The following is a 17699-nucleotide window of genomic DNA, read 5'->3' on the forward strand; positions in this document are numbered from 1 at the left end:
AATGAAGAAAATCCTCTTTAACTTGGTATGGAGCCCAGAAGTAGGCTTGTTTTCAAGACACTGATTACAGATAAGAGATTGCTACTAATAATCCGTCAAAAATTAGATATTTCTTCAGCACGACCAAAAGATCATAAATACTCTCGAACTGTAACAAATAAGATATTGCTACTACCTCAAAGTGTAACAAAAAAATACTTCTACTGATGGTTAGTGAAAAATAAATACTGTTACTGACTATTCAGTAGTATTATGAAAATTTATCCACTACCAAATATAAGCTGGCCTCCATAAATCAATATTAAACAAAATAACCAATTAAAATTAACAAGATGAACAGTTAATGCCAGCCTTCAGAAGCTTATAAGAAATATTATTCACACTCAAGAACTAAGATGCAATTGCTATTGAGTCAGTATATTGACTTAATCGAAATACTTATTGACATTGCTACTGACAGCTACGAACGTTTTTATTCAGTGTACTTAATGACATTGCTACTGACCATCAGTATACTTACACAACATTTGCTACTGAGAATCTGTACTTGCTAAAAAGCCATAACAAAGACTATAAAGCATTCAAATTAGTACTTACTGCTTCTCAATCACCACTTGCAATTGATTCCTCAACAAAGATATAATGCCAAAAAATGAAGAGAACAAGCAGATGAAGGCACTAAAGAGCAAACATGGTACAGCACATATAAGGGGTGGATCAGGTCATATAAAGCACATAATGTAAGCTGATTAGAAGATATTAATAGATGAACCTCTTTCAACAATTACGCATTCATGTATTCCTCAGAAAAACATAAATGGAAACAACATGGGTTCATGATACTTGCACAAACCCTCATTCATGATTCAGCTTTCTTTTTATCCTCCAAAAGCTTTAGCTCCTGACGCCATCCTTCAAGTTTCGTTAACTTTTCCAACTGCTCTGGCTGATGAGTTTTCTGCTGTTGAGCTTCTGCAAGTCGAATCTGCAAAAGTGAACCATCAAGTAATAAGATACTGCATGACTTTCAAAATCATGTTAAGAAACAGTAACTTCTAATGTCTTAACACTAAATAGTAGACTAACGAGTGGACAGAAAACTTTAATTACTGTAGTACAAGGAATAACTATATAAAAAGGGAGTGAAATCTGGCCAAGTATTGTTATGAACCCAGAATTCCCTCATCTTATGCTCAATACTTTAAATTATGGCATCCGTTTCTCTTCATTCAGATTCTTGTTTAAAAGAAGAGTTTAAAACCTTATGATCTTAGATTCTTACAACTTACTAGTGCTTAGTTGGCATAACTATGCTTAAGCAAAAACAAGCACGCCAAAGCTTCTCAATCAAAAGTTGATACATAGGATTTGTTATTGACATTTCAACATAAAGAGCAGAAAATTATTTTGACAAAATTATGGGATCCAAAAGGAAAGGCTACATATTTCCTCACCGGCCAAAGCAACTTCATAGTCAGATTGGAATGCGGAACACAGATAGCTAATAATGTTTCCAGGCAAGGCTATATTGTTAATAAATTATACCTTTTTTTTGAGAGCTCGGATTTTTTTATCAATATCTTGAACTGGAGCTCCTGGATTTGAATCCTCTGTTGAGTCAGAGGAAGGGGTAACTAGAGCAGAATTAGAAGAAACACCAAGCTCGTTCATCTGAGATGTCAATGACTGGACTGATGCTGGTGCATGACCTACATCTTGAGCAGGTAGCTCTTCCTCCTTAGTATCCCCAGTTTCCGCTTCTTCTGAGGTTTTCTCCTTTTCAAGAGCAGCCTGCATAAGGAGATGAACAAAGTAAAACAAGCAGCTTTAAATAGAAGTAAAAACTTTGCAAACTACAAAGAAATTTCTGTTTTGCTGTTATTTCAACTGATGCCAAAACCATAGGTAGTGACAGACATGATCGTGTCAAGAGCACAAAAGTATTGGAAAAAGGGGCCATTTTGTTCTCCTTTCTTCTTTCTGTCATTTATCGTGCACATTATTATCACCCACACTCTTTATTTTCTTAAAAAGCATCGCTGTTTGACTTTGCAACCCAAATCAAAGCTCTTTTTGTTATCTCACTTAAAACCAAACCTTGCCTCTGCAATCGTTCGATTGAAAATCCATTCAAAAGCTAACTTCAATGCCATCAGATACCCGGCAACCACTTTTAATAAGATCAGCTTCAAATATAGCTCCAAACACAGCATATTTTACAAATTCAAAACTCCTTATTAAACTTGCTATTACTCCTTAATTAAGGGGATTGAAATTGGCACCCCTTTTTTTACAAACCACCACCCCCCTCCATGAGGAATTTTCCAATGGACATGTGCATGGAGGTGTGTTTTGTAGAAAAGGGTGGGCTAATTTCACAAACAAATTAATTAATCTTCATGAGCACCAACAGTGAAATTAAAGTTCCTCAAGACAAGAAGGATAGGGAAACATAATCAACAGCCATATGCTTCATAAAGTAAAAAAGGGGACCAAAAGAAAGGAAAAGCAGAGAGAAAAGAAGGGGAGTGTTAATTGGAATTGTTGTTAACAGTCTCTAATAGTCAGTCTACTCCTTTTCCTTTTGTTTTAGTCTTATGAACAACTTTCTCATTTCAATTCCTATAAAACCCTCCCTTTTCTTGTCAACCATGAAAAGAGGGAGGTTACACAAAACAACCAAAGATAAAAGGGGAGTGTAAATTGACGACTGGGGAGTATTAACAACCCTAATACAAAGCAAAAAGGGTGGGCTACCCTATTGAAATTCCAGGATGAAAATACCACAAAATCAGTTGAAGAAGTAGGCTCCAGTATTTGAAAGTTTCTACATGGGACATTTTACATACAATAAACAGTGACTGTGATCTTCAATGCACATCCATTACAGAACTGTTAAGAATACTTTTAAAAACTAGAGTGCGCAATATAAAATTTATTTACCACTTCAAGTTGGTTTCCCTAGAGAGGAGAAAAAAACACTAAATAGATACCCCCAATCTCCATTTCAAAGGAAATGGAGTAATACGTAGTTTACAGTTAGTCTCCTTTGCATACTACACAAACACCACATGCTCTCTCTTGACAAATTATCCAAAGTTCAGGTCTTTCCAAAGGTCTCCAAATAGAAAACGCCACATTGGGTGGTGCACCAAATTGCCTTCCAAGAGAAAGGACACAGATGTCATAACAAGACTTTAACATCTAAAACTCCCTACTACTCAATCTCCAGAGACTGGTAATCTAACAAAGGACAACCTTATATTCAGGACATGTACCATTTCTAAGGGACATGCCACTTGTAAGACTAATCCAAGACAGCTCATTCAATCCACACAGGATTATTAATTACAAACTTAGCATATGCCTCGGTACTTCCATACGATGTCCAACTTATGCAAGGGGGTGGAAGACAGAGAAATGAAAAGACAGAATAAGTTGTACCTTTGCTTCTATATGAAGGGAAAAAGAAGACTTATATATAATATGTCAGTCTTATAAAACCCGTCTTCCCCATATATAACATTCATTGTAATTCCAAATAAGTTGTGGTTCTGCACCAAATAGATGATGGCAAAGAGCCAAATAGAGCCAAACAGAGGAAACCAACTATCCCTCCAAATTAGATTAGTTACCATTTCAATCATTCCACCAAATAGATTCCATCCAACAAATAACACTACTCTAATGATCGAAGAACAGACATACCTGCAGCCGCTTCTCTTTCTTTCTTTCATTCCTCTTTACAGACTTGGTCTTGGGTTTGGCATCGGCGGCGACGGGAGTAGTATCATCAAAACCTGGGGGACCAGCCTGTGAGGACATCTCCTTTTTCCACTGCATTACAGAAACAAAACCCAAAAACCTTGACTTCCCTCCCAAACCGAAGCATGAAATTAAAAGAGTGAGAGAATGGAATCATACCAAAGCACCTTTGGATTGGTAAATGGCGACTTCCTCCTGGGGAACATAACCAGCGCGAATGCGGATGGGTTTGCGGAGCGTGCCGTCGGGTCTTCGGGTTGGCGCCAGAATTCTCTCCCCTTGTTTTAGGGTTTTGCTAAGCTCCTCCGTCAATTGCAGATCCTGATCTCCTCCGCCTCCGCGATTCGCCATCGAATTCTCACCCAATTCGATAATGATCAGCTAGCTACTTCACTCTGCTTGTTTAATCCTAGCAAGAGGAACACACAGGGTTTCAAAATCTTCTTATTATACCCTAAACCAGCTTCGCCCACGAAACAGTTGTCGGTAAGCCAATTACCCGGATCCGTTTTGTCTTTTTTTTTTCCCCTTTTTTAAGGGTCTTTCCGATAAAGTACAATTTTTTGGTTACGAAAAGACATTAGACATTTGTGCCTTTTTCTTTTCGAAAAATTTCTTCCATATTCTGAGGGCGGATCGCTATATACTTAGTGTTTGAGCCCAAAAGTAATTTTGGCAAGATCTTTTAGTAGATTTAGTATAGCAGACCAATACATGTGGCCCAAAAATAAACCTACTTGGGTTTGGGTTATAGCTTCACCCATTCCGTAATTCATAAGGGAAACGAGCCCTTATTGGAGTCAAGCAGCGGAGATTGAATAGGAAACTTCAATCAATAATCTTTCTATGGCAAGGAGCAGTCGAAACCCTAGTATAAATATCAGGTTTCAAGGACGAATTAAACACAACTCTCAAATCAACTAATCATACAGATTATCAAAGCCTCTCCGGAGCAAACCTACCTGCAGCCTAGTTGCAAACCAGCGAAGCAAGGGTAACGCCCTCGCAACCCAGCGAAGCTAAAGTCACGCTTTAGCAAAACATGTGCTTTCTCCAAACTTCCCGGTGATTGCTCTGCTCAACCTACAACGTTTGGGTATCGATTCGGTGTCGCGAAGAGATCACAACCAAAGCCCTTACCCTTAAGGCAAGAAGTCATTTTCCGGAAGACAGAGAAAAGAGCCTTGTGACGAGGTCGGTGCTCTCCTCGTCCACAGCGCTTGATTCAAGAAGTCAGGCCAAGGGACTCCCCGACGATTGCACCCCACGGTGCTGGCACGCCTGCACAATCACATCAGCAAAAGAGACAGTTTGCACCTATACTGGTTTTTGGAGCCAAACATTTTGGCACGCCCAGTGGGACCAGTGCATAGCGTTTCTTCGTGAACGTAACCATTGGGAAGTCAAGCAAAAACCCTTACCAAAAGGTTTACGCTAACTACTCAAAGCATAAGACCTCCAGTTACAGACCGCATTCTCTCGCGGACTGTCGTGGTCTTTCTGAAGAACAAGTGACTCAGAGGTTTTCTCACCCTCAATCATCCAATATGTCAACTGAACAGGGAGAGAATCACCCGCTCGCTACTGAGGGTCAGAATGTCACTAACCGGGTAAGTGAGCCTGTTAACACTACCGTCGTCTCCATTGCTGCGGAAAGCAAAGAAAGAGAGGTTTTCGTTCCGAAGCCTATTCGGCTATTCCAGAGGGAGCGACCTTCGAGGAAAAGCTTGCGATCATCATGGAGAATAATGAGGCACATCGTAAAAAGGTGGTTGCTGACTTTGACAGGGAAATCGCGAGGACAGACCAGCTCATACGCGAACTAGATCAGCGTATTGCCCAGCGTGCTGAAGATACTAAGCAACAAATTGCCCGGTCTGAGAATACAGTAAGGGCCCATGCTAGAGGTATCGCTGATGAGCAAAGTCAGCGCCAAAAGGAAGTCATGGAGGCTATCGCGAGCCAAGCCAAGCAGACCGTGTTCGATATGGCAGGTCTTCGTAAGGATGGTTCTAACCTTGCAACGGAGGTCGCCATGCAGAAAGCCGAGTTGAACTAGGCTAAAGAGAGGTATTGAACAAAGCCCTAGGGGATCCTAATGCCATCCTCGGGTCACTTGGCCAGCCCTCCGGTTCTGGAAAATATATACCACCAAATGCTCGAGAGAAAGCGAGTAGCAGTACTGCTACCCCATCTAAAATAGCTACTGCCGCGTCAACCAAGAATAAAGAAAGAGCCTTGGTGATTGGCGGTAACAAGGCCACTCCACCGCCCCTGCAAAAAGATAAGATTCAGAAAACCGGTAACGGTACTCCTGACGACCCTGTTGTGTTTACTCAGTACGACAGCAACGGAGCGGAGAATGTCTATCATGAACTCCCAGACAATTACTATGGCATTGATCAGACAGGAAACTCGGTCAAGATAACAGCTCTGGTAAAGGATGTACCCATGCCAGTGGTAACTCTTCAGCAATCTGCTAATCCTCAGACCATTCACCTCGGAGAAGGAACAACGATTGCTAGCCAGGCTATACCTCTGTAGAATGCCCGCCAAAAAGTGGCAACGCCTCCCTTTCGTCCGGGCTATGTAAGAAGGGAGGAGGTTGAGGAGATGATCAGGTTGGCTAACCCTAGGGCCCACCTAGATGGGGTCTATGAGGGACTGTTCCCGCCGCATATAATGCTCGCGCATTTTCCCAGAGGATATAAAAATATCATATTTTCTACTTTTTCAGGAGAGGATACTGAAGACGCGGTGACCCATCTGGCCAGATTTAAGGTGCAGTGCGGCCAGTACCAGAACGATGACATCCTCAAGTGTAGGATCTTTGGTATTTCCTTGTCTGGCGCGGCTTTTAGATGGTTTTTTAAACTGCGACCAGGATCAGTGATTGATTGGCCAGCCATGGAGAAGTTCTTCCGGGAGACTCTTGGCACTATTGAACCGGAAGTGGACTTAGCATCTCTCACCCAGATGGCCCAACAACCCACCGAGTTTGCTGTTTCCTATCTCTAACGCTTTCAGATCCAGAAGGCCAAATTGATCATGATATGCCTGAAAGAGAGTTGGTTAAATTGGCAATCAAAGGTCTGTGACCGCGTCAACGAAAGAAGCAACATGGCAGCATGATTCAAACAATGGGAGAGCTTATCATGGAGGTCAGTAGCTTCGAGCATCTCCTCAGAGAAACTGACGCTAGAAAAAATGCGTCCAAAGGGACATATGTGCCAGGCAAACACCGCACAATAGCAGCGCTGAGCTACCAGCCAAACACTTATGATCCCTACTACCACCGTCCTGGCGAAGAAATGTTCCAGGGTGAAGAAGAGGAGGATGAGGGGAATGATGTCTCTGCTTTTGAGCTGACAAGAAGGAAGAACACAACCTTGAAACAACCGAAGATATCCAAGGAACTTGTCAAACTCAAAAAGGTGGCCTTCACCAAACCTGAATTCACGACGTATACATAAGATGCCAATAAGGCACATGAAATTTTAGATGAGATGATCGCCGGGAAGATGGTGAAGACGGACTTTGGACCTTTTCTTCGTCCAGATCAGTTAAAGGGTAAAAAGTACTGCAAATTCCACAACTTGTGGAATCATAATACAGCTGATTGCGTGAAGCTGAAGGATCAGATTCAGGTATGGCTCAATAATGGTAGTTTGTAGGTATGATAGGAGCATTTTAATGCGACGTTTTAATAATTATTTCCTCATATTTTACTTAGTTATTTCCTTAAATAAATAAATTTTAATTTAGTTTTTATTTTCTAGGTACAAGGAAGAAAATGGAGAAGAAATGAGCTGAAATGAATACACGTGGCAAAAAGAGAGGAGTCCTGATGGCACTAGGAAACCACTTGGCTTGAAGATGACATTAGAGATATTATTGGGGAATTAAATCTGATTTTACCATGGAAATTATGGAGTTAATGTCAAAAATCAAGAGAGGATCAAGGATAATGATGCCATGGAGAGATTTAAGGGAGAAAATATCCAAAACAAGTCCAGATTCATTCCTATTTTCACTCAAGATTATTTTGACCGAAAATTAAGAGAAAAATCAGATAAAATCTTGGGGAATCAGCAATAATATATTTGGAAAGATTATGGAATTATTTTGGAGCTTTTGGAGCTTGATTGATTTTGTTTTACAAAAAACTTTTGCATGTTTATGTTCTTTGGTGGCCAACTTAGGATATATGCATGTAATTGGAGCTAGATTGAAGTAGTAAAAGCTTTGGACAAAATTCGAAATCAATTAAGGAGGATTGCAAATAGGTGAACTTTATAACTAGGTTGTGTACTTTGGTTGACATCCTTTCTTTGTTCTTCATGCGTTGAATGTGTTCTTGATTAGCTAGCTTTCTAGACTATGATTGCATGTTCAATAGGATTGATTTATGTGCTTTCACTTAGATTAATTATTGAAGGAAAGTAAAATATGGGAAATCGTTTGTTTTCTAATGTTTCACATGGTCAACTTCTTTCTCATGACATAGAACATCAACTATAGGAATTGTGATTGGATTTCATTCATATGATTGTGGATTTGATCTTTGTTCCTTGCGTTCCACCCTTGTATATGTGTTTTTATATTTTCTTTATTTTATTTATTTTAATTTTCAAAACTCTAATTCTTAAATCCCCCTTTTATTTAGTTATTTGTATATATTTTTGTAAATATTATACTTTGTATTTATTTTAATTCTTTATTTGTTTTACAATGATAGGTGTACCCTCAATCCCTGGTTAGAACGATCCCTATTGACCATATACTAACGATGACATTTTCAGGGTTAAATTGCTCGCTTACTTTTAGCGTACCAAGGTAGAAGCTCCAATGACCGCGGCAGCGCTTGTAGATCTGAACCCTTTTCCCAACACCGGAGTCAACATGGTTGATGTGAACTGGCCCAAGCAGAACCAGAGGAAACCAAACCTAGACTTGACCACCAAGGGAAAATAAGAAAATACAGAGGAGGTCCAGGGTAAAAGGAAGGCCAGTCCAGTCAGCAAAGCTTCACCAGTGGTCCTTTGTTCGCGGTGAAAGGAAGAATGTGGCATCCAAGTGTCACATGAAGAGGACGAGCAAACATTTCACTTCAGCTCTTTCCCGCCAATTAAGTGGGCTTCGCCATCGTGAAATTATCAACCTTTGAGTCCAAGAGCAGGAGACAAAACAGAGTCACCGTCATCCCCAAGGGACTCCAACTTGTTCAAAAAGTTGAAGGCAGCTAAGCAGAATAGAAGCAGGATGACAAGGTTGGGAATGAACACAGAGGTATCCTGACCAAACCATACATTCCACCTTCTTCCACATCTTCCATCAAGGAAGGCCAGTGGTATACCAGAATGAAGGGGAAAGCAGTGGAAATCAGTCATTCCAAGAAAAGAAAGCTACAGCGCAGGTTTGGAGAAGCCAAGCGAACGTTGGAGGCCCTGGATCAGGGTCTGATCAAACCCTCGCAACTGGTCAAATCTCCTGAGCAATATCAAAAGGAGATGGAGGCATTAGCTGCTAAGCCATTGGTGGCTCCCCGCAGCTTTCAAAAGCAAGCACGCTTGGAGTCAGGGGCCTCCAAGCCTATTGTTTTCTGCAGGATCACTAAAGAGCGAACACCCCCGCCAGCTAGGAGGGCAAGCTCACCAACTAAGCGGCCCCATGTCAGGCGCAGGTTGTTTCACGAAGAACCAGACATCAAATCCTCAGTCTTTGAGAGACTGGGGGGGCAAGGACAACACTGTAGAAGTTTTATAGTGGAAACCTAAAAAGGTCCAAAGTATAGTGGTTGCACCCCCAAAACAGAGTACATCAGGGGAGGCGGTTCAGGAACACAAGCAGTGTGAGGTAAAAGAGGACGTAGATGACACAGCTACAGTTGATACGTCTTGCAATATGGTCTACGTGCTTCTGGCAAAATATGCACTGCCAGTCGCTGCCCAAGAATGTATTGAAATTGAAGAGAACAGTGAACAACCTCTACAGGTTACTTCAGCAGTAACGGCACCTATAAAGGAGGCTGTGTTACTGGAATCGGAGGAGGCCAACAGTAAGGAGTTCTTCATGAGCTTTATGAGGCCAACCCCAGCCATGGTCCAACACATGAGGCCTCTATACATCACGACGGAGATTGGTGGTACCAAGGTTAGCAAAATCATGGTTGATACTGGAGCAGTAGTCAATGTTATCACAACAAGAACCATGCATTTATTGGGGATCAAGAAAGAGAAGATCCAGTCTACGTCTCTCACACTCAAGAACTTCGCGGGGACTGTAACGAAAACATTGGGCTTATTGTTCTTGCGTATCAAGGTAGGCCCCGCAGAGGGCGTTTATGCTTTCTTCGTAACAAACTGCTACGCGGCTTACATTGCCATTCTAGGTAGGGATTGGATCCATCGCAGTTACTATGTTCCGTCAACTCTTCATCAGGAACTGATCATGTGGAACAGGGTAACAGACAAAGCTGAGGTGGTTAAAGCTAATCCTCACCCATTTTCCGTCTCTGCAAATTATGTAGATGCCAGGTACTACTTGGAGCCTATTACTCCATTGCAAGTCAGTGGCATCGATGACAAAGGCCGCCCCATAGGGGTGACGGCCTCTGAATTGGCACAGTGAGGGCTCACGCTAGCGAAGGAAGGCCTAGAAAGGCCTGGCCATGCTGTGCCCAAGCCCTTAAATAATTAATGGATCACGACCTTCCACTTGTTGTACGAAAGACTTTCCTCGTACTTGGTGGAAAAAGAGGCCTATGATCGAGTCGCGACCTTAGAATTGTCAACGAAGAGTTCTCTGACGACGAACAAGGGGACGAAGAAGAGATTAAGCTGGCTCTGGCAGTGCTAGACAATACCCCTCCTAAGGTCAGGGACCATATTGAGAAGGTCAATCTTGGAACAACAACTGAGCCTATGAAAGTGGCTATTAGAGCCTATTTAAAGCCTAGTGAAAAATAGAGGCTCATTGACCTATTACTGGAATTCAAAGACTGCTTCGAGGAGAAATATGAAGACATGCCAGGCTTATCACTGGATTTGGTGTGCCATCAGCTACCCACACTCCCTGACAAGAGGCCTGTAAAGCAAGAGCCGCGAAGAATGAATTCTGAGACCCAAGTCCTAGTCAAAGAGGAAGTTAAAAAGATGCACAAGTCAGGCATCATCAGGGTGGCCAAATACAATCAGTGGTTGTCCAACATAGTGCCGGTCCGCAAAAAGAACCGCAAGATGAGGGTCTGCATGGATTACAGGGACCTTAATGTCATTACGCCTAAGGACGTTTACCCCATGCCGATCGCGGATATGCTGGTAGACGTAGTGGCGGGACATGAACTATTGTTCTTTATGGATGGAACTGCAGGATATCACCAGATTCCGGTCGTGGGGAAGACAGACACAAGACCGCATTTCGTTGCCCAGGGTTCGCGGGTGTTTTTGAATACGTGGTCATGCCTTTTGGACTGAAGAATGTGGGGGCAGCATATCAGCAAGCTATGAACCTGATCTACCATGACATATTAGGGAAGATTTTGGAGGTTTATATCGATGACGTGGTCATAAAGTCTAAGCAGAGCGGAGACCATATCATCGATCTTAGAAAAGTCTTCGAGCGAATGTGGCAACACAAACTTAAGATGAACCCCGCCAAATGCGTTTTCGGAGTTCAGGCTGGTGACTTTCTAGGATTTATAGTCCACCAGAGAGGAATTGAAGTCCCTGAGGACAAGGCCAGTGCAGTCATCAATGGGTCTGCCAAACGGACAAAGAAGGAACTACAGCGGTTACTGGGTAAGATCAATTTTTTGAGACGTTTCATCTCTAACTCTGCAGGTAAAATCCAGCCCTTCTCCCCACTACTGAAGCTGCAAGGACATAACGAGTTTGTCTGGGAACCTAAACATCAAGAGGCTTTTGACAAAATTAAGGCCTATTTAGCAAGCCCGCCAGTACTTGTTCCTCCTAGAATTGGATTTCCATTGAAGCTGTATATTTCAGCGGCTGAGGCATTAATTGGAAGCCTACTTGCTCAAGATGATGACGAAGGCATCGAACATGCTATCTTTTACCTCAGTAGGACACTTACAGATTGCGAAACCAGGTATACTCCAATGGAGAAGCTGTGTCTTACACTATATTTCTCAGCATGCAAGTTACGGCACTACATGTTATCCTTTACTACTTGCATCATTGCTCAAACTGACCTGGTTAAATATATGCTGTCGTGACCTATTCTGAGAGGTAGTATTGGCAAGTGGGTGCTGGCCTTGTCCAAATTCTCGCTATAGTATATTCCACAGAAAGCAGTAAAGGGACATGTCATCGTAGACTTCTTAGCACATCACCCTATGTTGGATGTCCCCACGGTAAAAGAGTTAGAAATAGCGACCACTACCACTCGACCAGATTTGGTGCGCATTCTAGAGTATGCTACCTGGTATCACGCCACAGTCTCCCTTCAACCTTGGGTGTTGTTTTTTGATGGCTCACGCACAGAAACCCTAGCAGGGGCAGGGGTTCTGGAAAACCCAGCAGGCAATCGTTTTTCATATTCTTTCCAGTTGGATTTTAAGTGCACCAATAACCAAGAAGAGTACGAGGCCCTTATTATTGGCCTAGAGGTATTGCTGGAATTAGGAGTGAGAGACATCCAGGTTCGTGGTGACTCTTTGCTCGTGATCAATCAGCTTCAAGAGAAGTTCAGATGTGTAAGCTGCTTACTTGTACCATATTTGAATCGCGTTGTCGAACTCCTGAACCAATTTGATGACGTGGGTTTGGAGCACATTCCTCGCGAGCACAATTTCGCGGCCAATGAACTAGCCTAACTGGCTGCAGGAATTACATTGAAATATGGGGTTCGCGAGCGCATTCTGAAGGTTGAGCAACGCACGCTGCCTTCGTGGTTGGTGCGACCTGACCCGCCTGACGAACCTGTCGTTGCAGTCCTGGAACCTATTGACATAGATTGGCGCATCCCTTTGATAGAGTACCTCAAGCAGCTAGACCCCATAGCAGACAAGAAGATCCGTTTCCTTGCTTTAAATTACTTCCTCAGAGGCGAAGAGCTATGTCAACGCGGCGAAGATGGTATCGATTTCCGGTGTGTCTATAGTAGCGAAGCAAAAAGATTAATGCGAGAAGTGCATGAAGGCGTATGTCAACCCATCAGGCGGGTCCAAAGATGCGCTGGCTTATCAGGAGACATGGCTATTATTGGCCCAGTATTTTGAAAGACTGTATCACATTCGCAAAAGGCTGCCAAGATTGCCAGGCACACGGACCAGTCTAGCACGTTTCTAATATTCCTATGCAGCCTATCATTAAACCTTGGCCTGCGCGAGGTTGGGCTCTGGACTTGATCGACATGATTTACCCACATTCTTCTCTCCAGCACAAGTTCATCATCGTTGCCACCGATTTCTTCACTAAGTGGGTGGAAGCTGAGCCGTTGAAGGAGGCCTCTGGTACCACCATTCGCCAATTCATCTTTCGCAATATTCTTGCAGGTTTAGCATTCCAAAGGTTTTAGTGTCTGACAGGGGGGTAGCATTCATGAGTGGCGATGTCGAGAAGCTCATCAATGATTATGGCATCGAATTTGTCCATAACATACCTTATTACGCTCAATCCAATGGTCAAGTGGAGGCCAGTAACAAGATCATCATTACTCTACTAAAAAAGCTGCTTGAGGAGAACCCTCGCCAGTGGCACAACACATTGTATGAGATGTTATGGGCTTATCGTACTTCTAAGCGAAACCCTACAACCACCACCCCTTATGCGTTAATGTTTGGACACGATGCAGTTCTCCCTTTGGAGATTAATGTTCAATCTCTGCGCGTCCAAGAACAGCAGCATCTAATTGGTGAAGATTATGTCCAGGCTATGTGGTAAGAGCATGAAGACCTTAGCGGGAAGCGCTTAGAGGTTTTGGACACCTTGGTCATGGAAAAGCAGTGGATCGCTCGTGCCTACGATAAGAGGATGCGTGGTCACAGTTACAAGGAGGGTGAATTGGTTTGGAAAGCAGTCCTTCCGTTTGGCGACAAGTTGATTGGTCGCGGTAAATGGACTCCTTGCTGGGACGAACCTTTTTTTATTCACCGAATTCTGGAGCGCGGGGCTTTTCACCTCAAAGATTTAGATGGCGACCTTCACCGCAACCCCATCAACGACAGGTTCCTCAAGAAGTATTACCCCAGTGTTTGGGAATTTGAAGACCCACTGGTTCCAATTGTTCCTAAGACAGGGGGGCAACCATAGTCTTCTTGGGCTTGCTCCATCCTTTCCATTTCGGCCAATCTGTGGCTTCATCCTCATGTACTCGCTCCGCCTACGAACACTAGGGGGGCAACACTCTATATATTTGAGACTTTTCTTTCAGTTTTCTTGACAATAGGTGTTGGGAATATATGTAAGGGCCTATACTAGAGGCCATAATATATCGTACTTTTTCAGACAAAATTCAGAAATTTCATCATAAAGTGGCTTTGCGGCCAAAAGCAATACAATGTGTTCAGAAATTACACTTGCAGTTTACAAGGCCAAAAAAGTGGCTAAACAACATAAGGATTTCAGATCTTCTAAGAGTTTTTGGATCTTGCGGCAGGGAAAGGTAGTGAGATGATCATTCTTACTCTTCCTCTCTTCACCCACATCTCTTGGCTCTGGGCTGCAGCTACTATTGTCTGTACTGGAAGAAGAGGGAAGGAAATAATCCATCACGACCCTTCCAGTTGGCTATCGTCCCGGATGGAGATGGAATCAGTGCGTCAGTGCAGCCCAGTTGCCTCATCTACCTCCAGGGGGAAAATAGAAGCTTGTGCGTCCGACCCCGGAGCCAAACCGCTGAAGAAGAACGGTCGGCCAAAAGTGGCATTCCGCCTTTCTTCGTTTTGCTCCATGCAGGAAATCTGAGGAGAGGGAATCCCTAGAATCTGGTATCCCATGCTAGGAGCCCCTTGTGTTCTTCAGTCTAGGTGGAACCGGAGAATCCCATCTGGGACTGCAGAGACCAAGGACACAAGGTTGAACCTGAGATTAGGCCATAAGGCCTACATAGGCAATGAGATTAAGCCATAAAGCCTAAAAATTAGAGGCTAAGGGTGAGATCGTGAGGAGAAGATTTCAAAAACGGAAGGAAAAGGAGCAAGACTTGCAGAATTATTTCTTGGTTAGTCATGTTTGCGTATGTGTTCACTTCTCCAAAATGTGGTTATTTATAGAGCCAGCCTTAGGGGATTCAACCTTTCGATGGGTAGTTGAAATAACTCAACACCATCAATACTGATTGAATTGAATGCTACGATCTCGGAAAAGAATGAAATTCAAAGACGCGTGAAAAGCAAAGCAATCTTCGAGGAGTAACTGCTCTATTTTGAGGTTATCTTTTCAAACGGTTTTAATATGCAATAAAGGCAAAGCTGAGCGCTTAACTGCCTATAATTCCAAGATATTTGGGCCGAGAAGTGTGGGTTGAATATTTTACTAAACCATAAATAATGATATTAATATTAATATTGTTCATACAAAAATAATGGGCCTAGCATTAGAGGCCTAAAGCCCTTGGCCTGCATAAGTTAGGCGAAGGAAATGTTCATCTAGGCGAAAGCTGGCATCAGCAGCGGCTTGTTGGGCCGCCAGGCGAGCCTGGGCCAGTTCTTGAGATAGCGCCTCGAAAGCGGCTAAGGGTTGCTCCAGTTGGGTTTCCTCATGGGCGAGCCTGGCCGTTACAATTGTTAACTGGACCTGAAGATCTTGAATCTGGGTTCTGAGATGGTTCCTCGTAACCGATAGATCCCTGATAAGAGTACCCCGGTCGCCCAAGAAATGGCGTGAAGTGTCTTCCTGTTGAGTAAGGGTCAGATCGATAGTGGGCTTGGGTTTGCCTGGCCTGCGCGGTCGCGGCCGTTTTCACATTGAGCCATTGGGGGAGATCCTACAGTAGTTGGTCGATTTCAAGGAACTAGGCTTCAGTGATGGCTCCTTTGCGGCGAAGTACCCTCAGATACTCTAAAGCTCTCGTGGGCGCGCCAGGCGTTAGAATGTCAGGTCCTAGGAGACGACGTAAACCTTCTCTAGCATCATCTATAACTCCAGGAGGAGTCACTTCAAGTACGCAAGCTAGCCTTTCCAGTTTGGAAGGAGGCGTAGGCTGCGGATTTGGGGCAGCAACAATAGGAACCTCGAGAGGCTCCGCGATAGGAACCGCTTCCAACACTAGCTCAGCGCCTTCTACTTTAGGTGCTTGGGGGGCATCAGCGACGGGTTCTTGGTTAACCGCGTCTGCGCCATCTGGTTCAGCAGGATTTTCGCCAAGCGCCTCTATGGCGACCACAGCCACTTCCTTGTTAGGGCAGGATTCTGTTTTCCGGTGAATGGTTAAAGCGCGAAAAAGTCAAGGCAGGAATCAGAATGTAGGATAAGCAAGAAGGTGTACCTCTGGAGCAGGTGGCCCATGGAGAATGGCTATCGGCACTGGTTCTTGATCGACTTCACCAGAAACTGGAACCGAGTCAGGCGCTACTTGTTCCATGATAGGTACTGCGATGGGTTGTTCTTGAGGGGTGTCCGCGAGAGGTATCCTTTTCTCAACCTCAGGCGAGCTATCATCTATGACTTGAACTGGCACCAGAGCCAATTGCATATTCCCAGCATTGGTGGGAGGTGAAGGATTGTTAAGACCAGTCAGCGCTTGGGCGTGCGAAGCAGACGCATCTTCACCAACAGCGGAGGAGACTTCCCCAGCTTTTCTGGAAGACCTATGACGAACCTGTAAAGGAGGAATGTTATATGGTCATACATAACGATACAAAGAGGCAAGTGCTCGCTCTAGAGGTGTATTACCAGTCGATCAGGGATTGGTTCATCTTCTACCCACGGATCAGTTCGGGGATCAGCGCGACTGCGCTTTCGGGCCAAGGCAGTGGCAATCTGTCAGGATTTACAAATTAGACTTGGGAGGAAAATGTCAAGACCTGTAGAGGGGGAAATCCTTACCGTTTGTGGGTTAAGCTGATGCTTGACAACTTAGTTGATCTTTTCTCATTGGAGATTAAAAATTAGAGTTCTCTATTCTATATGGTAGCCCACCTCAGGTGCAGTACTTACTAATTTAAGGGAGCTTGGCTGATGATCCATGAACATTGATTTCTTTATAATTGATGTCAAATTTTTAATTATTTTCCTTATTTTTGCTGATTGCAGTCAATTTAGTTCTGTTTAAGCTTTGAAGAAAATCAACTTATCAAAGCCTAATGAAATGAGTACTAATATGCAGGTCTGACTCCACAACTTCAACTCATAAAGTCTTCTGTTTGATAGCTCTAGCCAGCATTATAGACTAGTTGCAGGTGTTTTTTGGTGCCTTGTGGATCTATTACTTTTCTTTTGCCTCTGTATTCTTTGGAAAGTGATAAAATGAACAAAACAAAGTGGGGATGAGATTATCTTTAAAAGTATGTATCAACTATGCTCTTGAATTTGTTCAGATTGATTGAGAACAATCTGAAATGTTCTGGAGTACGTTGATACTAATCAAAATAATTGTAGTACTGATAAATTGGCAGGCTCCCTATGTTTTGTTTTCATCTACGTGCTATGTTGAGATTCAACTGCACTCATTGATTAGTTTTAGTGAATAGCAGGAGACATGCCCTGTGTAATCTCAATCTGGTTACTGTTGATCATGAGAGTTGAATCTTGCTTGTATGATAATAATGCATGCTACACTGAATTATCTGTCAAGTATCAATCTATAGAACTACAACTAAAGTTGTTTTTTTTTTTTGGTTAACAAGAAGTTATCTGCACATATTAGTTGTATATGGTATGGTGCTTCCAATGAACTTAACTATTATTAAATATATAGGGTATGTCACGCCCCTGATTTTTAACACAATTAAAAATTGATATACAATCCCA

The 17699-nt window shown here is 43.1% G+C and overlaps 1 protein-coding gene across 1 annotated transcript; it reads right to left on the minus strand.

Moving 5' to 3' along the window:
* Positions 1-653: 653 nt before the first annotated feature.
* On the minus strand, positions 654-4239 carry LOC112175574 (partner of Y14 and mago). Its single transcript, XM_024313259.2, has 4 exons — positions 3925-4239; positions 3709-3837; positions 1546-1791; positions 654-985 (listed from the first exon to the last, which is right to left on the minus strand). The coding sequence occupies exons 1-4, from the start codon at positions 4114-4116 to the stop codon at positions 860-862; spliced, it is 693 nt and encodes a 230-aa protein (XP_024169027.1). The 5' UTR covers positions 4117-4239; the 3' UTR covers positions 654-859.
* Between the last annotated feature and the right edge of the window lie 13460 nt (positions 4240-17699).

Source organism: Rosa chinensis, chromosome 7 (genome assembly GCF_002994745.2).
Source record: "Rosa chinensis cultivar Old Blush chromosome 7, RchiOBHm-V2, whole genome shotgun sequence".
In the NCBI taxonomy this organism is placed as follows: Eukaryota; Viridiplantae; Streptophyta; class Magnoliopsida; order Rosales; family Rosaceae; genus Rosa; species Rosa chinensis.